The following is a 22,466-nucleotide window of genomic DNA, read 5'->3' on the forward strand; positions in this document are numbered from 1 at the left end:
AAAGGCACTTAAATACTTTGTCTTGCCCATTCACCATCTGAATGGTACACATACACAATCCATGTCTCAATTGTCTCAAGGCTTAAAGCTTCTTCTTTAACCGGTCTCCTCCCCTTCATCTAAACTGATTGAAGTGGATTTAACAAGTGACATCAGTAAGGGATCATAGATTTCACCTAGATTCACATGGTAAGTCTATTACATGGAAAGAGCATAATAATATATAATTATATCAGGTTACAGCTGCACTAACTTCCCTGACTAGAAAACAGTATTACTCAAAAATGCTCATTGCACTCCACAACAGAACACCCAGATGTGGCTATCACATCTTAGCATATTACTCTTGTTTTTCAATCTCAGCCTTGTGTAATCTTAATCTTCTCAGTGATAAATACACTTGCCTAGGGAAGAGTGTTAAACAATAGTTCTTTATATGGTTTCAAATCAAAGAACAGGGGCTTATTCAAACTAAAGCTATTATCAGTGGTGGAAAAAGTACCCAACTGTCAGACTTGAGTGAAAGTAAAAATACCTTTTAATAGAAAATCACTCAAGTAAAAGTCAAAGTCACCCAGTAAAATACTACTTGAGGAAAGTGTAAAAGTATTTGCTTTTACATATGCTTAAGTATCAAAAGTAAATGTATTAATCATTTTGAATCCCTTATATTAAGCAAACCAGACGGCCTAATTTTCTTGTATTTTTTAATTTATTTACGGATAGCCAGGGGCACACTCCAACACTCAGCATTTACAAGCGAAGCATTTGTGTTTAGTGAGTCCGCCAGATCAGAGGCAGTAGGGATGACCAGGGATAAGTGCATGAATTGGACCATTTTCTGTCCTGCTAAGCATTCAAAATGTAACTAGTACTTTTGGGTGTCAGGGAAAATGTATGTAGTAAAAAGTAAATTATTTTCTTTAGGAACGTAGTGAAGTAAAAGTAAAAGTAGTCAAAAATATTAATAGTGAAGTCAAGTACAGATACTAAAAAAAAACAATGTAAGTAGTACTTTAAAGTCTTTTTACTTAAGTACATTACAGCACTGGCCATTATACATGACTGTGCTTACTAAACAGGAGCCAACCGAAGGGCTTTTTTAACAAATGAAAATGATTGACACTTTCGAAACATTGGATCCCATCCCGCCAAGGAGGCGTTCAGTCAGATGATGTGGAATGTAAAATTGCCAGTTTAAGTCCCATTGATGTGCATATAAAGACTCAGTCATTGTTTCTTCTTCAAAAAGATAAGATATCTGATGGCTGAGAATTACACAAGCATCAAGTCATTAGGGAGCGTAGACTTCATAGTAATCAAAAGACATTAGCAGACAAGCTTCTGACATCAGCTCTAAAATAGCTTCAAATTGATTTTGACGGTGTGAGTTAAGGCCTGCTTTACTCAATGGATGAGTCATAGAGGATTTAACACATTCAGTGAAACCATCATGTATTACTTGGGTAAAAGACTTGTTAACTAACTCTACAGGTAAGCGTCTATTCTATACTAGCAAAAACTACTCACCATTTAGGTAAGGGACTGACTCTTGAGTTGAGATGAGACAGACCTTTGTTTGGTTGAATGTGCTAAAGGAAGAGCCCTGCTCTCAGCTATCTTGTTGGCTTAGCGGAAACATGGCCCATTTGTCTGGAGAAAATACCTAAATCAATCATTTAATTTCAGTTTTCAATTAGGAGAGTTAACAGGTGTTAGCTTTGATGTTTAACATGGGCCCCCTCTGCTAGTCCATCAGCAGTAGTGCACATCGGAAATGACTGTCACTGCATACTCTACTATCTACATTACATTACATTTGAGTCATTTATTTTTTAGTCTCCGTTCAAATGGGGAGCACAAAGGTAAGTCATACAAATGAACAGTTTAATTATAACATACACAGACCTTGGTAGTAGCAAATCTAATGGTAACTCATCTGTTTTCTAGTTTAGGGAACAAGAATGTTTTGTTGTTCAAATCCACATTTAGACCACTCTTTGTGATGTCATGGTGAGTATGGAATGGATAATGGCCTTCAGTTGATTCTACACAGAACAAAAATATAAAGGCAAACTGCAACAATTTAAAAGATTTGACTGAGTTACAGCTCATATATGGAAAAAAATCCATTTAAATATATTCATTAGGCTATAATCTATGGATTTCACATGGCTGGGAATACAGATATGCACCTGTTGGTCACAGATACCTTTAAAAAAGTAGGGACGTGGATAAGAAAACAAGTCAGTATCTTGTATAACCACCATTTGTCTCGTGCAGCACGATACATGATCTCCTTCGCATAGAGTTGATCAGGCTTGTGGCCTGTGGAATGTTGTTTCACTCCTCTTCAATGGCTGTGCGATGTTGCTGCATATTGAAGGGAACTGGAACACGCTTTCATACACGTTGAGCATCCCAAACAAGCTCAATGGGTGACGTGTCTGGTGAGTATGCAATCTATGGAAGAACTGGGACATTTTCAGCTTCCAGGAATTGTGTACAGATCTTTGTGACCGTGGGGCCGTGCATTATCATGCTGAAACATGAGGTGATGGAGGCGGATGAATGGCACAACAATGGGCCCCAGGATCTCGTCACGTTATCTAATGTGCATTCAAATTGCCATCGATAAAATGCAATTGTGTTTTTTGTCCGTAGCTTATGCCTGCCCATACCATAACCCCACACCACCATGGGGAACTCTGTTCATAACGTTGACATCAGCAAACACCATACCATAACCCCACACCACCATGGGGAACTCTGTTCATAACGTTGACATCAGCAAACACCATACCATAACCCCACACCACCATGGGGAACTCTGTTCATAACGTTGACATCAGCAAACACCATACCATAACCCCACTGCCACCATGGGGAACTCTGTTCATAACGTTGACATCAGCAAACACCATACCATAACCCCACTGCCACCATGGGGAACTCTGTTCATAACGTTGACATCAGCAAACACCATACCATAACCCCACACCACCATGGGGAACTCTGTTCATAACGTTGACATCAGCAAACACCATACCATAACCCCACTGCCACCATGGGGAACTCTGTTCATAACGTTGACATCAGCAAACACCATACCATAACCCCACTGCCACCATGGGGAACTCTGTTCATAACGTTGACATCAGCAAACCACTCGCCCACATGACGCCATACACACAGTCTGCCATCTGTCCAGTACAGTTGAAACCGGGATTCATCTGTGAAGAGCACACTTCTCCAGCGTGACAGTGGCCATCGAAGGTGAGCATTTGCCCACTTAAGTCGTTAACGACGCCAGTAGGCAAATTATAAATAATAGTTTTGTGCATATGGAACATTTCTGGGTTCTTTTATTTCAGCTCATGAAACATGGGACAAACACTTTACATGTGGTGTTTATATTTTTGCCCAGTATATTATGCTTACACACACATACACACGAAAGAGAGAGGCAAGGCATCTAGCAAGAAGCTTGGCAGCTCAATAAAGGAAAGCTAATCCAACATGCCACATTGAAGATGTGTATAGTCCTTCAGAAAGCAACTATATTGACTGTGTGTATTTCAGACATGCCAAGAAAGTTGGACCCATTTGAGAGAACCAGAGACAAAGGAAAGCTTGGTAGAGTGCCAGTCTGTCAGAAGAGAATAAATTAAAAGGGCTCCTCAGTTTTATTGTGCTCAAACGACTGAAAACAAACCTCTTTTAACAGAGTGATATAAACCAAATAATACATTCTCTATAAAATGCTTCATTACATTACCACACTTTATTTGAGATATCTTAAATACCTTTACCATGTGTTCAAAACCACAGCACGTTGAATTCAACACAAACACTATTTTGACTAATAAAATCACCTACGCTAATTAAATACTACTCCAGGCACATTTTCATGTGTTGTCATACATTTTTCCATGCATGTATTAATGAGAGTAGAGGCAGTGTGGGCCAGGGTAAGGGGAGGGAGGGGACTGGCAGGGGAAGAGGGGTTCTGGAGTGCTGAGTTCAATTGACAAGGCCTTCAGTGACAACAGGAAAAGGGGCAGGGAGAGAGCAGCAGGTGAAAGAAGAGGCCATTTCAGGTCTCTCTCTCAATGCAGCCTGTTTTTAGTCTGACCAAAACTAGGTCAGTCTCTGGGATAGAGAAATTACAGATTAAATGGCTCTGCCAAAGTTGAGGGAGGAAGAGGGGGGAGAGAGAGAGGGCCCTCTGTTCTGTGCTCAGTGTAATTGGCATATATCTCTTGCAAAAGTTGCATTGCTTAAGTTCATGTCATGACTGCGCAATGTGCAACAAACCATTTTTGGAACAAGGCTAATTGTTGGACTAGGTCTGTCCCAGGGCTCCACCATGTGGTCAAAATAGAGAAACTCCCATGGGCTCTCTTCAAATAAATTACGTACAGCAGCTACTGTATATACCAGTGGTACTGAAATATGTCCTGCACAAGTCCCTATATATAGTGAATCAAACTAAATCATTACTTTGATACATAATCCTCTTTGTTCCTGTATGGAACAAAATGCTTCCAGGAGAAAGCACCACCACTACCGATCTGCTGTCTTTTGGGGGATGGTTTTCCTTTATCTCCTTCTCCATGGTTCTTTGTCAGGTTTCCTTTGGGCAAAAAACTGAATCAATCAATCAAATAAATTGATTTTATAAAGCCCTTTAAATATCAGCAGATGTCATGTGCTTATACAGAAACCCAGCCTAAAATCCCAAAGAGCAAGCAATGCAGAATCAGAGTGAATTTCAGGACAGACGGTTTCAGGACATACCATACCGGTTTTACACGCTTCAGCAGTCCCATTCTGAGTTTGTGTGGCCTACCACTTTGCGGCTTAGCCTTTGTTGCTCCTAGACATTTCCACTTCACAATAACGGCGCTTACAGTTGACCAGGGAAGCTCTAGCAGGGCAGACATTTGCCAAACTGATTTGTTGGAAAGGTGGCATCATATGACAGTGCCATGTTGAAATTCACTGAGCTTTTCAGTAAGGCCATTCTACTGCCAATGTTCTCTATGGAGATTGCATGGGTGTGTGCTTGATTTTATACACCTATCATCAATGGGTGTGGCTGAAACAACAGAATCCACTCATTTGAAGGGGTGTCCACATACTTTTGTATATATAGTGTATCATTCAGCTACTGTTCTTGGAAGAAATATGACTACAAATGCTTAACTTTCGCAATCCTTTTTGGCCAATCGACAGCCATCAACTTATATGTAATGCTTAAACTAAAATTAAACATTAGCAGAGTAAGATCCACCTTTATTTATTGAAACGGCTTGCATACAAAATATATTGCACTATAACCAAACAATGTCAACATAAAACCCAATCTATTTCGCTAATATGTACAAAGAAAATATTGCCCCAAGTGCAGTAACATACAAGGTCATTCTACCTTGGTCCAGTATCTGCAATATTTCTGGTTGCAGTTCTGCTTCCAAACCAAACTGCCTACAATGTGTGCAAGAAGAAATGTTTTAGAGTTGTCTTTTTCTTGAATCTTATAAATTCCCAAAATAAAGAACTAGAAAAGTCTGTTTGGCAACACGGAGATATTGCTTGTCCTTGACAAGAGTAGACTGAACTGCAGCATCTTACGGTCTGTATTCAATCATTCAAATACCAGGAGGAAACCACTCATGCCCCAAGCAGGGTTAGATAAAGTCCCAGATGGCTGAGTAAACCATTTATGTATCTGGCAGGGTTAGATAAAGTCCCAGATGGCTGAGTAAACCATTTATGTATCTGGCAGGGTTAGATAAAGTCCCAGATGGCTGAGTAAACCATTTATGTATCTGGCAGGGTTAGATAAAGTCCCAGATGGCTGAGTAAACCATTTATGTATCTGGCAGGGTTAGATAAAGTCCCAGATGGCTGAGTAAACCATTTATGTATCTGGCAGGGTTAGATAAAGTTCCAGATGGTTGAGTAAACAATTTATGCCCCTGGCAGGGTTAGATATAGTCCCAGATGGTTGGTGCCATTCTGAAGAGAATGGCCCACATTGCTCAGGCAGTTCATAACAACGTCATCAAACTTCTCTTCAAGTCTGAACCTCTCAGCTGGACTTCTTTTTTGCTGCTATTAGTACAAAATATTAAATTAATATCAATGTAATTTCATAGCCAGACTGGGCCAGTTGAATTGTTGACTGTTAACGCTGGGGAGAGCAGTGGCTGAAATACAATTTTGTGAATTGGACATGAGCAAAATTACAGCGAGACAAGAGGCTGACAGCTGTTGACTGATGCCCACTACCTGTACACCATTCAGCATTGCAATTTAGAGTAAACAAGAAAACCCCAAAATAAATTAGAACAAGACACTAGCTATATCCTCACAGTAGTTTTTTTTAAAGAATCAACTAAACTAAGGTTTTAATGCACAAGCACTGATCCGATATAAGACAGACGGTTATACCATGGGACTAAACTTCATCCTCTGTACGGTGAAGGTACAGGAAACTCTGTTAGCTATAGGGTATCTAAACTTGGTAATATTGTTGACAGCATTCATGTGATTCCCCTGCGGAAGAAATCTTATCACATAGTTTATTATAGTTCATATTATTTAGTAGTTGCAGATAACAAATAAAATGATTAAGTGCACATTTGAAGTTCAATCCAAAACAATAGCAAAAAATTATTTTAACAAATTAGATATACAGTATGCAACCCACTTTATAATTTACAATCTAATGACCAATTGTCAATATCATATGAACAACATGTTAGGGTTGGAGAGAGGTGTGCCACTCTTTTCTTTGAATCTCTGAAATAAAAAACCAACAGGAAAGGGATTGTTGGTGAATGCATGGTGAAAGGACCGTGTTCTCAATATCTCTCCCGTTTGACATAGTTCATGTTAAAAGGTCCATAGAAGTGATTCTGTCATAAGATACTGTTCAGTGTCTAGACAATATGACACTAGTCTCCGTTAAATGTAGCCATGGTGTGAAATGACCAAATAATCTGAGACCTTGAATCAAAATCCACACAAACCCAGTGTGACCGTGGTAAGATCGATATTGAGTTCATTGTCGTTCCCCCTTTTCCAAAAAAGAAATGCTATATCACTAGCTAGAAAAAGTCAATCATCATCCCTATTGAAGAAATATTCAGCAAAAGGAAACAAAGTGACACATCAGATTGCTGACTTCCCGGATGTGGAAACCGATGATAATAATGAACATGCATTGAAAGGTTAAAAAGACAGTTCTCATTTTTTTTAGATGGTGAGCTGTGTGTTCACTACACACAAGTAAAATCCATTACCGTTTTCCCAATGTCGTCGTCTTCCCTGATTTCAATTTCTATTTGTGATACTATCCACAGGAGATAAAAGGCACAGATCAGACAGGAGGGGAGGGGGGTGTCTTTTTATGTTATGTTTTTTGTTTGTTGCTAATGATGCAGCTGTGACCTCATATGATAATGAGTTCTATATTCCACTGCGACACAGGGCTCCATAAACACATGCCATGAGAGAGAGAAGGCAGGAAGGACCAAACAATCCAACCCTCTATCCGGAGAAAAGGCTAGTACATGAACAAGCGATAGAAAACCATATCTTAAGAAATACAGATTCATCAGGTTGGCCCCTCTTTGTTTTAAACACATTTTCTTTCCACAGCTTTTAAATCATCTGATAGGTAGTTGTCAACAATGTCAATTAGAAAAAGACTGTAGTCGCCGTTTTCCTTCTCCTGTTAACCCCTAAAACCCTAGATGGCTCCTTCCCTGTACACAGTAACCCACCAAACACCCCATCCACCTGCCGCTGGAGTTAGTTTGTCCAAAGTGTGCTTCATTTCAGCCCTGACCTGCTCCTCTTTGGCCTAACGTGTCTCTAATGAAGAAGCTTCTGGATTGATGGTGTGGTGAGAGAGATGAAGGTGCCTTCAGTCGGCCCCGTCTACGACACACCGTTTACCATCGCCAGGCTTATGGCAGTGGCTTCACCACCAGGGCTTTCCTGGTTATCCTTCTTGATAGGTCGCTCTTTTATGGGTCTCTGTCGGTTGGCTCCATCGCCTGCGGGGCCTCTGGCTGCAGCATGAACACTCCTCTCATTATTACCGTCCACTCTGATCTGTGGGACCAGAGACAGGACACTGTATGAGAAGGTAAATTAGATTGGGGATATGCAGGACTACGAAGTACAGTCACTTAGAGTTAGATGCAATTCTATTCAATGTTGTCACCCGAGAGCGCTATCACTTTACGTTTGCGTGTGACCATTAAAATCGGCACCAGTATAAATTGCGGTTCGGCCGTGTGGTGCAAAAGTTCAGAGGCGTGGGAGCTGGGACTGTCGTTCCCACATCTCCCCAATTTGAATAAATCATAAGCCTCTGTCAGAGGTCAATGACTAAGTTGCTAAATGTGTCATGATATGTCATAAAATATGACAAAATCAAGTTTCTACAAAGGGCAAACATTATGATTATGTACATTTCTCCTCTGAGATCGAGTTGATATAAAGAGGGTACAGGGTTACACCTAGTGGTCCTGTTGTGACATGGCAACAGGTATTCCAAAAGGGACACTGTCAGGAACAAAGAAAAGCTTGGGTGCCTTAATTACACCAATTCTGTTGTAAAACTTTTTGCAACAGAAACCATTTGCAACGAAAACGAGTTTGTTTTGGAAAAATTCCGGTTGGTCTCAGTTTGGTTCTTTAACAGGAAACGGTTTCCTTTGCAAGACATGTGTCTGGAATTCCTCACCTGCAAAGAATCTTCCAGAGGCCTCAGCTTAGGGTCTCTGGTATTCCGTGAGCGTGACTCAGTCCACTGGATGTCTTCAGCTACTTAGGAACCAGAGAGCCAGACAGGATTAAAACTCAAAATGTTATCATGGCAGGATGAAATCATTACTCTCAAACAGACTCAAACAGTAGTACATAAATGCATTCATTGCCTTAGGGTTTTATCTAGAGACACTAGTCCCCCATACAGCAGGGTATTATAGTAAGAATGTTCCATTTACAGGCAAGCTTGAATAAGGTTAGTGCAGACCTTTGAAGCCTCCCCCTCTTCCTCTCCCTCCCCGCCCGCGAGGCCCTCCTCTCTTGCGTGTATCAGGTCGTTTGGGGAAGCCCCCAGTCAGGTCCTCAGTGGGGGCCAGAGACCAGTCACTCAGCTCGTCCTTGTGGTCCGACTCAGTCTCGGAGGCATTGGAAGCCTCAGAGTTAGTGCCTGGTAAGAGGGATAGAGGTTATTCTGCAAACCAGGAACTATATGGAGTTCACCTTACAGAGTTCTTCTTAGTGAAACGACACAGTTCGTTTCACTCAGTTTCCAACGGTGATATGAGCCACTATGTTCATACACACTTAGTGAAATACATACTTTAGTGAAATACATACTGTTTCATATGGATCAACAGTTCTGTCCCATACATACCTGAGGCTAAAGAGGGACCACCACGTCGGCCACGGCCTCCTCCCCTGACGAATGGCTTCCCTCCTCTCTGGGAGCCCATGCCCATCATCCCCAGGCCGCCGTTGTCTACGATGGTCTTGTCAGGCCGTCCAGGCCCTGGGCCCCCCCTGGGTCCCCCTCCCCCAATCTGCCTCAGCTGCTCATCTATCTGCAGTCGCTCCATACGGAGCTGGTCCACTTCCTATAGGGACAGGGTGTATGTATTCAACATACTTATTTAGAAGTCACTCCTACCTCTAATAGTGAAAGTTGGGTAGAATCTGCCATTCTGATGAAGCAAGCAATGTGTAGACTAACTGCTGCTTTAAGTATTCAACTGTAAGAGGTTTTGGATCAAAGCATCTGCCAAGCGGCATACATCTCAACATCCATGAAAGCATCAATTTTATTAGAGCAATAGGGGCAAGCTTCTAACCTTCAGATAGTTGAGATGATAGTCCAACAGTACTTTAGCATTGGAGATGCTCTCCTTTGTCCCCACAAAGACAAACGGCACCATGCCCTGTAAGGGAAATAAACAGACAGGATCTAATGAGGACCAAGTGGCTGCAGAGTCCTCACTAGTTAAAGATGCGTTATACAGGTTTTGTACACGTTTGAGCTGGTAGTTTTGAAAGCAGCGCTCAAGCCAAAACAGGTGGCTGAAAATTGTGCACAACATCACGTGTATCACATGGCTGCTGTCCAGCCCTGCAGGTGTGTGCACAAAGAGGAAAACAACTGTTAGGTGTGCATGCGGTATACACTTGCTTGGGCTCATCCTGCAACCTCATTGGACAATACTGGGCTGACCTGATCCCAGCTCAAGCCAGCGAACTAGTGAGCGACAGGGATTTGTCAACGTGAAAATGTAATTTAGAAGCCAACATTGGAAAATATACTTATGCTTGCATCAAATACCCTTAAGTCCTGTAGCCTACTGCCGGCCCTTGAGTGCTGACCTAGAGCACAAAAGTTTTTTTTGCTTTACTTTTCATGTTCCAAATAAAAATCTGAAGTTCAATGAGCTTCCAATTGCATTTTCAACTCCACCAATAGTTTTGTCACAGACACTGTTAAATAACATTTGTGCCTACTATGCTCTTGGCACATGCGATCTAGCCAACAGTTTGCAGATACAGTGACGATCTGAACCCCGCCCTGTGCAACTGGGTCCTGGACTTCCTGACGGGTTGCCCCCAGGTGGTGAAGTTAGGAAACAACACAACTATGCTGATCCTCAACACAGGGGACCCACAGCCCCCTCCTGTTCCCCGTTCACCCATGACTGCATGGCCACGCACACCTCCAACTCAATCATGAAGTTTGCAGATGACACAGTAGTAGGCCTGATTACCAACAATAACGAGACAGCCTACAGGGAGGAGGTGAGGGCTCTGGCAGAGTGGTGCCAGGAAAATAACCTCTCCCTCAACAAAAGGAGCTGATCGTGGACTTCAGGAGACAACAGAGAGAGCACACCCCCATTCACATTGACGGGACCACAGTGGAGGTGAAAAGATGCACAATTGAGAGCATCCTCTAGGGCTGAATCACCGCCTGGTACGGCAACTGCAACACCCACAGAGCTCTCCAGAGGGTGGTGCGGTCTGCCCAACGCATAACCAGGCGCAATGGGTGATACTCTGCCCCTGCGCACTTTTAGTCAATTCAAGCCACTTACCTCGTCCAATGGAGGTGGCTTCTTGTTGTTCTCTGCCTCAATCCGAACACGAACAACACCAGATTTATCCACCACTTCCTGGATCAGCTTTCCATTTTTCCCAATGACTTTCCCTGGCGAAGGAGATGTGGTATTAGAATAGGAAACTATGAGAACATGAAGACAATGAGTTCATGACTTTTCAAACAACACATTTTATGTTCTACTTTACCCACTAAATTCCTTGGTACTTTGATGACATCTTCAGAAAACTCCAAGAAGCTCCTAGCCTTGCGGACAGCCTCTTGGTCCTGCAATTGAATCATACCCAGAGGAGATAAAATACATGCACGTCTTTCACTAGTATGACCAAGTAAATATACCTTGTGAGTAAAGAGGCTCATGAGCATTCATTATATTTGTGCTAGTGGTGAGGTGCAGTGTAGTAAGCGTCCTACCTCTCCATAGATATGAAAGGTGCAGGTCTCTTCATCCAGGTCTATAGTGGTGACCCCAGGTACTTTCCTGGCCTGCTGGATGTTGGCACCGTGGGTCCCAATGGCCAGCCCCATCAGATCATCCCGGACCACAAACTGTTCATGGAACCTGGACGCCAGCTGCCGAGAGCTCTGCACACAAACCATAACCCACGCATGGCTTAGCCATAGTTCTCCTCACGCTGAGCGATAACCTCCAATAGGCTAACAAGGCTTAGCCTTCATTTGAGAGTGTGTTTAAACTGTAAGTACTTCCAGTTGGCGGCTAGCCTCCTCATTCCTCTGCATTAGGGACAGCTTGGTGCGCAGGCTCCGGAAATGCATGTCGCTCAGCATCTGCACCCTTTTGGTTGTAACCTCATTCACGGACTAAAACAAGAGGACTGATATGATGAAACAATATCTAACGGGGGCTGAGTTATGAAACTTTGAGAAGACAGAAAAATAATCTAACGTACCAGAATAACAAGCTGCTTTTTGTCTGAGTCATAAGTGACATTGAATGCTCCCAAAGCCTTCTTAAAATCTTTATGTGAGTCTTTTAAACACCTAAGAACACAAAACACAGTTCCCCACCATAGAAAGTCACATCAGTCTCAAATCAACAGTCACACATGGAAGCAATGACAACATACAACAATTACCTTACTTAAAAAAAGCCTTGAATAGGCCCACTTACATTTGCCGCAAGTCCTCTGGGACATCCAGATTAATTTTCAGGAAGGAGTTTTTTGTAGCTGGCTTGTTTGGATTCACAGGTCGTAACCTCTCTAATGTAACTATTTCATTTAGCGTGGCATCACAAGCGGTATACTCTATGACATAAAACTGAGAGGAAAGAAGGTACTGTGTTATACAGATTATCATTAAAATATTACAGTAGCTACATAATAATAAACAAATGTAAACTCTCGCTCAAACAGCAGCATTGGTCTTACCTCACCCTTCACCATTCGAACTGTCGCCAGCCACCAGCCACATGGTTCTTTGTCATTGGCCCTAGAATAAACCTGTGGATAATTGATTAAGTACATTTTGTTGAGTTCTTATCACTAATATGCATCTAAACTGGCCCCTGTTTGCGGTACACATTAACTGAAAACCTGCAAATAATCAAAAAGAAAGAACATAACAGCAGTTCCCTTCTGCTTTCAATAAAAGCCTAACCATCGAGCAGCCATTGTATAATCTAGCCTACTAGATCTCAGCAAAGTATTAAGTTTAATTGACATTGACTAGTGGGAAGGGAAGTCCTTATCCATTACTTACAGCACATACCTCAACTTCATCACTCTCGTTTATCTCTTTCTGAAAACCTGTGGGTGGAGGAAATCGAACATCATGGAAGGGAATTTGACGCTCTGGCTGCCAACTGAAAGAATAGAAATAAACAAATGAAACAAGGGTAGTCGCAAACGGAAATTAAACAACTGAACAAGTGTGCACATGCACTATAGTTAAGTTAAATGAGAAACAAAGTGTTGCTTGCAAGAAGAACTAGCTAGTTAGTTATAGCAAATGCATTGACATGTAATCCATAGTGGTTAACGGGGCTCTCATGTATGGCTCTGACTCAAAGTAGCCTAACGTTACTGTTGTTAATTAACTAGCTAACGTTACTTAGCTTACTGATTAGTCTACGATTCATTTGGAAAGTGAGCTTATTTGCTAGCTGACTGGATTATGTTGCCAGGGAGCTAACGTTAGTTAACTAGCAACTCACTTGTTTTCAAAGGAGACAGTGACAGAACTTTCATTAACATCCTTCAAATAGCCCTAAAGGAGAAAATGGTTGAGAAAATACAATACATTTTAGGCAAAGGAAAACAATCATTAGCCAAGAGGTCAAAGCCTAAAGATGAATCTCGTTGACTGCTGCTAGCTAGATAACAAGCAAGGCTAATTAGCTAGAACAAATGCCACCAAAAACACGAAACTATATACTCCGTATGGCCTATTTTTTGGGGGAAACAACTGTAGCTAGATAACTAGGATGCTACTGAAGCTAGCTAACGTTACCTAGCATTGGTTGGCTGTCTGTGGCTAGAAGCAGGCTGTACTGTGTCTTGTATGGGCCTGACGATAAACCTAGCTAGATTAGCCAGCCGGTAAATAGCTCACTGAATGACATATTGCAATAAATAAATCATCAAAATACTTTTAGAAACATTAAAACTAGCAGTTAGCTACCAACCCACCTTGTAAAAAGCCCCACTCGTCCCCCTGACTTCAACCGCTAGCTCGTCCATGACGCCTAGCTATGCTAGCTAATGTAATGCTAACTTAGCTGGTTTGCTAAAAACACTGGGTGCGTGCAAAGCTCTGGTCCTGGATCCCCCGGTAACGTCGTTTCTCTGTTGTATCTCTTTAATATTTCGATTTGCAAAGTTGCCGTTAAAGATTTCTAAAGAAATGAAAGCGAAACTTTTAAATGACGCTAGAATACACAGTTCTCAACCGCTCTTGCAATGCACGCATTGATGTAAACATAAGAGCCTCCCTTTCCCTCGTCACGTGACAAGGTCAACTTTTAATAATGTCCACTCAGTTCCATTTAATTGGTTTCTCATCAGGAATGAGTGGTTCAGTGATCACTGTGCATTGGATTAATAATCGTCATAGTTTAAAAAAATATATAGGTATAGAAACAAACGCCTCACAAGTCCTCAACTGGCAGCTTCATTAAATAGTACCCGCAAAACACCAGTCTCAACGTCAACAGTGAAAGAGGCGACTCCGGGATGCTGGCCTTCTAGGCAGAGTTCCTCTGGCCAATGTCTGTGTCCTTTTGCCCATCTTAATATTTTATTTTTATTGGCTAGTCAGAGATATGGCTTTTTCTTTGCAACTCTGCCTAGAAGGCCAGCATCTCGGAGTCGCCTCTTCACTGTTGACGTTGAGACTGGTGTTTTGCCAGTACTATTTAATGAAGCTGCCAGTTGAGGACTTGTGTTTCTCAAACTAGACACTAATGTACTTGTCCTCTTGCTCTGTTGTGCACCAGGGCCTCCCACTCCTCTTTCTATTCTGGTTAGAGCCAGAGTGCACTGTTCTGTGAATGAAGTAGTACACAGCGTTGTACAAGATCTTCAGTTTTTTGGCAATTTCTCACATGGAATAGCTTTAATTTCTCAGAACTAGAATAGACTGAATAGTTTCAGAAGAAAGGTCTTTATTTTCTGGCCATTTTGAGCACTGAAATCGAACCCACAAATGCTGATGCTCCAGATACTCAACTAGTCATAAAAAGCCAGTTTTATTGCTTCTTTATTCAGAACAAAAGTTTTCAGCTGTGCTAACATAATTGGAAAAGGGTTTTCTGATGATCAATTAGCCTGTTAAAATTATGAACTGGGATTAGCTAACACAACGTGCCATTGGAACACAGGAGTGATGGTTGCTGATAATGGGTCTCTTTTCACAGATAGAGATATTCCAATAAAAATCAGCCATTTCCAGCTACAATAGTCATTTACAACATTGACAATGTCTTCACTGTATTTCTGATCAATTTGATGTTATTTTAATGGACAAAAAAAAAAGACTTTTCTTTCAATAACAAGGACATTTCTAAGTGACCCCGAACTTTTGAACGATAGCGTGTGTGTGTCTGTGTGCACACACACGCACACACACACACACACACACACACACACACACACACACACACACACACACTACCAGTCAAAAGTTTGGACACACCTACTCATTCAAGGGTTTTTCTTTATTTTTTACTATTTTCTACATTGAAGAATAATAGGAAAGACATCACAACTATGAAATAACACATGGAATCATGTAGTAACCAAAAAAAGTGTTAAACAAATCAACGTATATTTTATGTTTGAGATTCTTCAAAGTAGCCATTCTTTGCCTTGATGACACCTTTGCACGCTCTTGGAATTCTCTCAATCAGCTTAATCTGGAATGCTTTTTCAACAGTCTTGAAGGAGTTCCCACATATGCTGAGCACTTATTGGCTGCTTTTCCTTCACTCTGTGGTCCAACTGATCCTAAACCATCTCAATTGGTTTGAGGTCGGGTGATTGTGGAGGCCAGGTCATCTGATGCAACACTCCATCACTCTCTTTTTTGGTCAAATAGCGCTTACACAACCTAGGGCTCTAGAGTGGCACAGCGGTCTAAGGCACTGCATCTCAGTGTTAGAGGCATCACTACAGACACCCTGGTTCGATTCCAGCCTGTATCACATCCGGCCTTGATTGGGAGTCCCATAGGGCGGCGCACAATTGGCCCAGCGTCTTCCGGGTTTGGTGTAGGCCATCATTGTAAATAAGAATTTGTTCTTAACTGACCTGCCTACTTAAATAAAAGGTTCAAATAAAAAGCCTGGAGGTGTTTTTCATAGTCCTGTTGAAAAACAATTGACAGTCCCACTAACCACATGGGATGGCAGATCACTGCAGAATGCTGTGGTAGCCATGCAGGATAAGTGTGCCTTGAATGATAAATAAATCACAGATAGTGTCACCAGCAACGCACCCACACACCATCATACCTCCTCCTCCATGCTTTATGGTGGGAACCACACATGCGGAGATCATCTGTTCACCTACTCTGTCTCACAAAGACATGGTGGTTGGTACCAAAAATCTCAAATTTGGACTCATCAGACCAAAGGACAGATTTCTAACAGTCTAATGTCAATTGCTTGTGTTTTTTGGCCCAAGCAAGTCTCTTCTTATTATTGGTGTCCTTTAGTAGTGGTCTCCTCTGAACAGTTGATGTTGATATGTGTCTGTTACTTGAACTCCGTGAAGCATTTATTTGGGCTGAAATTTCTGAGACAGGTAACTCTTATGAACTTGTCCTCTGAAGCAGAAGTAACTCTAGGTCTTCCTTTCCTGTGGCAGTCCTCATGAGAGCCAGTTTCATCATAGTGCTTGATGGGTTTTGCAACTGCAGTTGAATAAACTTTTAAAGTTATTTTTTTCCCGCATTGACTGACCTTTCATGTCTTAAAGTAATGATGGACTGTCGTTTCTATTTGCTTATTTGAGCTGTTCTTGCCATAATATGGACTTGGTCTTTTACCAAATAGGGCTTTCTTCTGTATACCACCCCTATCTTATCACAACACAACTGATTGGCTCAAACGCATTAAGGAAAGACATTTCACAAATGAACTTTTAACAAGGCACACCTGTTAATTGAAATGCATTCCAGGTGACTACCTCATGAAGCTGGTTGAGAGAATGCCAAGAGTGTGCAAAGCTGTCATCAAGGCAAAGGGTGTCTACTTCAAAGAATATATTCCTGGGAAAAATAATATGAATGCTGAGTTTGGTGGTGTTGTGAAGTTTAAAGAACTTATGTCCATCGTACATCCCCATACACACATTCATGATGTCCCCAATATGCAACATTTAATGTAATGTAATGAAACCTAAATTTGAAACATGACAAATTTGCCTATGAGCTGTTTAATTTGCTGCAGTTTCAGTAGACAGTAGATCGAAACAGACTGTACCTAGTTGGCATAAATATGCAGGCTGCCAGCAGCGTTAATACGTTTGTGTGGGGCTACAAATCACTTCCAGTTTGGGGAGTCTGGTGGAATGGATTCATTTTACACTGCCACAGGAGGCTCTAAAATATATCTAAGTCAAGGCATTGTTGGAGAAATTGCGTTATAAATCCAGGTAGAATGTTTTTATACAAAAAAATGTTTCCCTTTTTGCTATCGGCCTACCTATTATAGATTAATAGTCTGGGTTTATTTTGCTAGTCAACAGCAATTCAAAGAATGGTTGTGATACAATGCTTTCTCAACAATGCATAGTCTGAAATGATAGTAAATATTTATTTCTGTTTATGGCATCAGTTACTCTTTGCATTTTCATTAATGTGTCAAAATATAAGCTGTAAAACAAATATATATTATTGTCACATACACCAGATAGGTGCAGTGAAATGTGCAGGTTGCCGTTTTTGTCACGAGTCTTGTCCTGGAGATAGTATTTAGCGATTTTCCCTTAGATTGGCCAGCTGCAAGCTCAGAATTGGCTACATTGTAAAAATGTATGACAACAAAATGTGCTTTTTGGTCTAATTTTAAGGTTCGGGTTAGGTATAAAATCAGATTTTATGTGACAGGTAGTGACCTCTCTGCAGAGCTGCCTCCAGAACAAGATTCATTAAGAAAAACGCTAACCTGCATGAAATGTTTTACAGGGTCAGCCATAGTAAAAGTCTAATCAAATCTAATTTTATTGGTCACATACACATATTTAGCAGATATTATTGCAGGTATAGCGAAATGCTTGTGTTCCTAGCTCCAACAGTACAGTAATATATAACAATTCACAACAATACCCACAAATCTAAAGTAAAGAATGGAGTTAATAAATATAAATATTAGGACGAGCAATGTAGGAGTGGCATTGACTAAAATACAGTAGAATAGAATACAGTATATACATATGAAATGAGTAAAGCAGTATGTAAACATTAAGGTGACCAGTGTTCCATTATTAAAGTGACCAGTGATTCCATGTCTCCATGTAGTGCAGCACCCTGGAGCAAATGTCTTGCTCAAGTGCACATCGATAGATTTTTTACCTTGTCGGCTAGGGTATTCGAACCAGCAACCTTTCGGTTAATGACCCAACGCTCTAAACACAAGCTCATTTCATTTCTGTGTCTTGTATATTTTGGGCCCAAATTTATATTTGCCTTCACATAATACTCTGTCAACGCAATATCAGTACACAACGGCATTGTCAGTCCTCTAAGGGAATTACTTTCACATTTTAGCACTAGATGTCAGTACTGCACTCTTAAATAATAAAGCAGCAAGTGTATGTGAGCTGCATTGGATTCCCTCATACCGAACAGAACATCAGTTTCAATATTTTAAAACTGTACTAGGTCCAGTATACCCCAACTCATGCGGTGTTGAGCAGAACTATGGACTGTCCTTAGGCTCCAGCCTCAAAGTATTGAATAACCAACCTTGAGTCAGAATGAGAATGCTTTGAAAACCTCAGACCAAATCTAGATGTGTAGTATAGTTTATTGTAGTATTATTACTTCTAAAGGATATAATCTTACCAATGCATCCAGTGGCAAAATTGCTGTTGACTTGACATTACATTTTATTTCAGTTGTATAACATTGTCAATAGATTGTATAATGAAATACATGTATCCATTCTTGAGACACAGTAAGTCAAAGCCATTACAGCAACTGCATATGCATGTTATGATGAGTTTTCAGCAAGGTTTTGCCTAACATAACCCCTTTTGTATTGCTGAGCACTGTTTTCAACTGAGGTGATTTCATGGTGTTGACAAGATGTGCGGGAACATAAAAACCTAATGTGTTTGGCCACAGGCGAAGGAAAAGCTTGCCTCTTCTCTTCCATGCTGCAGAGGGCTCTGTGTGTGGCAAAGCCAGCCATTCTCTCCCCATCCTGAGAGTGATCAAATAAACCTAGCTGGCATGCCTGTCATACTATGAGCTCTGACTCAGTGAGCAGTTCAGTGGGAGTTACTGCAGGGAACACAGCCACTTCTCTCTGCTTCGAGCAGGGGGATGAAACACCCCCAGAATGGCACGTCGCTTTGTTTTGAGATGCACTCTCTGGATGTTGGCCCAGGTTCCTTTTTTACAGAATGAGTTTCTTTAGGGGGTTTGGAGGAAGAGGGGTGGGGATTGGAGTGGTTGTCTATTCCAGGCTGTTTGAACCATAGAAATGGAATGAATAGAACGGATGTCCCCATTCAAATCCATGATGGCATAATGACTGGACTGGCAGCCATTTTGAGAGTACTCATGCCTAGGTCGAAAACATACAGGTTAAGACAAAATCATCACAAATCTGAGACCAGCACCGTTGCTAAATGTAAGTCACTAAATGATATTTCATTCAAGAGCTGTACAATAGAAGATAAACATAAGTCACACAATTTCATTTTCATTTAAAAGCCATACTGATGCCAGCACAATACTGTTAGTGGCTCTTTTGGTAAAGACCTGAATCTGAGCCATGGCGGAAGTACGGCGTATTGACTTTTCAGTGAATGTGTAAGATCCTAAATGATTTATCTAGTGAAGACCCTCGCTTCCTTCTGGATCTGTATATGACTTTAACATATTAGTGAGAGGTATATTGTCACTAAAGGAGAGTTTACATTCTTGAAATTGTCCACATAACCTTCCCTTGCTTTTTAACTCTACCTGACAAGCTGAGACACATTCGACTGTACGTGAGCAAAGATACGGCCAAAAGTGGATGACATATCATGCCCTCACATTGGTCTTTTCGTAGAGCCCTGTCCCTACAGTGCTCTGATCAGGGGGTTGCTGATGGGCCTGGCAGACCAATCAGAGAGTAGTCATGGTTCTGTCTGCTCTTTCTGCTCTTCCATTAACGCTCCCTCTCCGTCTGACCATATTACTGTCAGGGCATGTGGCAAAAAGGTCCACCATTCTGAACCTGTGACAATATTTGACATTGTTAATTGTATCCTGGCTGACCGGCTGATCTCAATTCAGATTTCACACTATCATTATTCTCATCCATATTGTTTTACTGTCACGCTGAAACTTGTGTCCTCTCTTAACCCTGAATTAAAATAGTAGTTTTCAAAAGGGAAAATGTAAAATGCAACAGTGTAATTGAATGGGATAGTACAGGAGGATGAACACTGAGGCACAAAAGAAGGGTGGTTGAAGTTACATTATGTCATGTCTCCTTCTCACGCTGACAGAGGGTTCACACCATAGAAATATAATGAACATGATGAGCTTGGAACCTCTAAAACCCTAGAAATGTTACTGGTAAACTCATGGGTACACTCGCAATGGCTACCTGGCATTGATGACAAAGGTTTAGATAATGAGATTCTAATATCCCATAACTCTTTGCAACAATTGGACCAGCTATGCTAGTTAGCAACGGCACTGCTAGCGCAATGTGATTTTCAGGATTTGTTTTGTCTCATTTTGTCTGTCATAGTTTAAGTGAAAATTACAGGCCTCTCATCTTTTTAAGTGGGAGAACTTGCACAATTGGTGGCTGACTAAATACTTTTTTTGCCCCACTGTAGATACTTTTGTACCTGTTTCCTCCAGCATCTTCACAAGGTCCTTTGCTGTTGTTCTGGGATTGATTTGCACTTTTCATCTCTAGGAGACAGAACGTGTCACCTCCCTGAGCGGTATGACGGTTGCGTGGTCCCATGGTGTTTATACTTGCGTACTATTGTTTGTACAGATAAACGTGGTACCTTCAGGCATTTGGAAATGGATCCCAAGGATGAACCAGACTTGTAGAGGTCTACAATTGTTTTTCTGAGGTCTTGGCTGATTTCTTTTGATTTTCCCATGATGTCAAGCAAAGAGGCACTGAGTTTGAAGGTAGGCCTTGAAATACATCCACAGGTACACCTCCAATTGACTCAAATGATGTCAATTAGCCTATCAGAAGCTTCTAAAGCCATGACATCATTTTCTGGAAGTTTCCAAGCTGTTTAAAGGCACAGTCACCTTAGTGTATGTAAACTTCTGACCCACTGGAATTGTGATACAGTGAATTATAAGTGAAATAATCTGTCTGTAAACAAATGTTGGAAAATTGCTTACATCATGTACAAAGTAGATGTCCTAATCGACTTGCCAACCTATAGTTTGTTTCCAAGAAATTTGTGGAGTGGTTGAAAAATGAGTTTTATTGAGACCAACCTAAGTGTATTTAAACTTCCGACTGCAACTGTACCGTGTAAGCATTTGTATCGGTCATGTGTGAATGTTGCTGTGTATATGTTTTCTATATATCTTTATCTTATCTGACTTGCCACGACTAAAGTTCCTTCTGGAAAAATTCTAGATAATGATAATGAGCACTGTGAAAATCCACCCTCAGTATATGCAAACCGTTAAGGATTATCATACAGCATAGAGAATCATTATTACAATATAATCTATTTTGGGCCGAAATTAGCTTAATTTTATCTCCATAAAGTGATACCGCTCTCCCTGAAACTCTCGGGAAATTCATGTTTAAAGTCAAAGCATCAGAGCATTCAGTCATCACAACCACTGGAATGACCTTCAGAAGACATTTCAGAAGACAATCCAGAAGACATTTCACAAGACATTTCAGAAGACAATCCAGAAGACATTTCACAAGACATTTCAGAAGACAATCCAGAAGACATTTCACAAGACATTTCAGAAGACAATCCAGAAGACATTTCACAAGACATTTCAGAATAAAAATATGAGAGGAAGCAATCCAGGTCAGTTAGAGTTGGTCAGAGGTGCATAAATATGCTAGTCACTAATGCAAGCAATTTCCAATTACATACTCAGCTGACACAAGCAGAGTACAGTCGGGAATACCATCTCACTCTAACACTTTTTCATGTACGACAAAATAGTAAATTCTGAGAAATATCTTTTATATTCAAATTGCCTTTGTTATAAGAATTGTTTGTGGATAGCTTCACTTCATATAATGCATTGTAATCATAATAATAACAACAACGTTCGCAGTCTATGCATGTCCATTCATTTATGCTGCTGTCCATGCAAACTGCCAAGCAACAATTTCAATGTACGCCTTGAACCAAAGTTATGAATACACTTTATCCAGGGCTTTTCAAACTTTTTGGAGCTTAGGACCTCTTTTGTGATCGAAAATTCATCAGGGACTCCCCTCATAATCAGAACACAACTCGAGTGAGATAAAAAATAGCATACAATGAGTTTTACTATGACTTTGGCAGTGCATGGCCGGAGGAACCAAGTCTGGGGCCCTGGGAGGGAACATTTTAAAGACCCGCTTCTTGGCATCGGAGAGAACATTTAGCAGATT

The 22,466-nt window shown here is 41.1% G+C and overlaps 1 protein-coding gene across 6 annotated transcripts; it reads right to left on the bottom strand.

Moving 5' to 3' along the window:
• Nucleotides 1-5,281: 5,281 nt before the first annotated feature.
• Nucleotides 5,282-14,134, bottom strand: LOC112256022 (synaptic functional regulator FMR1). 6 transcript variants are annotated; one of them, XM_024428955.2, is made up of 15 exons: nt 13,822-14,133; nt 13,347-13,399; nt 12,902-12,995; nt 12,562-12,633; nt 12,303-12,451; nt 12,082-12,172; nt 11,876-11,992; nt 11,585-11,755; nt 11,359-11,437; nt 11,148-11,260; nt 9,900-9,986; nt 9,446-9,665; nt 9,059-9,238; nt 8,768-8,847; nt 5,282-8,130 (listed from the first exon to the last, which is right to left on the bottom strand). In XM_024428955.2, the coding sequence occupies exons 1-15, from the start codon at nt 13,870-13,872 to the stop codon at nt 7,954-7,956; spliced, it is 1,734 nt and encodes a 577-aa protein (XP_024284723.1). In that variant the 5' UTR covers nt 13,873-14,133; the 3' UTR covers nt 5,282-7,953. The 6 variants fall into 6 exon arrangements, with proteins under 6 accessions (XP_024284723.1, XP_024284722.1, XP_024284721.1 ...); XM_024428954.2 differs by having other exon boundaries at nt 8,768-8,850; XM_024428953.2 differs by having other exon boundaries at nt 12,893-12,995.
• Nucleotides 14,135-22,466: the final 8,332 nt, after the last annotated feature.

The sequence above is a fragment of the Oncorhynchus tshawytscha genome, linkage group LG08 (genome assembly GCF_018296145.1).
Source record: "Oncorhynchus tshawytscha isolate Ot180627B linkage group LG08, Otsh_v2.0, whole genome shotgun sequence".
In the NCBI taxonomy this organism is placed as follows: Eukaryota; Metazoa; Chordata; class Actinopteri; order Salmoniformes; family Salmonidae; genus Oncorhynchus; species Oncorhynchus tshawytscha.

Excerpts from the sequence above, each read along its gene's own strand:
- LOC112256022 (XM_024428952.2), bottom strand. The coding sequence starts at position 13,872 with ATGGACGAGCTAGCGGTTGAAGTCAGGGGGACGAGTGGGGCTTTTTAC. Across the intron at positions 8,851-9,058 it reads AAGAGGGGGAGGCTTCAAAG|TAGCTGAAGACATCCAGTGG; the intron begins GTCTGCACTAAC and ends CTGGTTCCTAAG. Across the intron at positions 8,131-8,767 it reads CTCTGGAAGATTCTTTGCAG|ATCAGAGTGGACGGTAATAA; the intron begins GTGAGGAATTCC and ends CTGGTCCCACAG.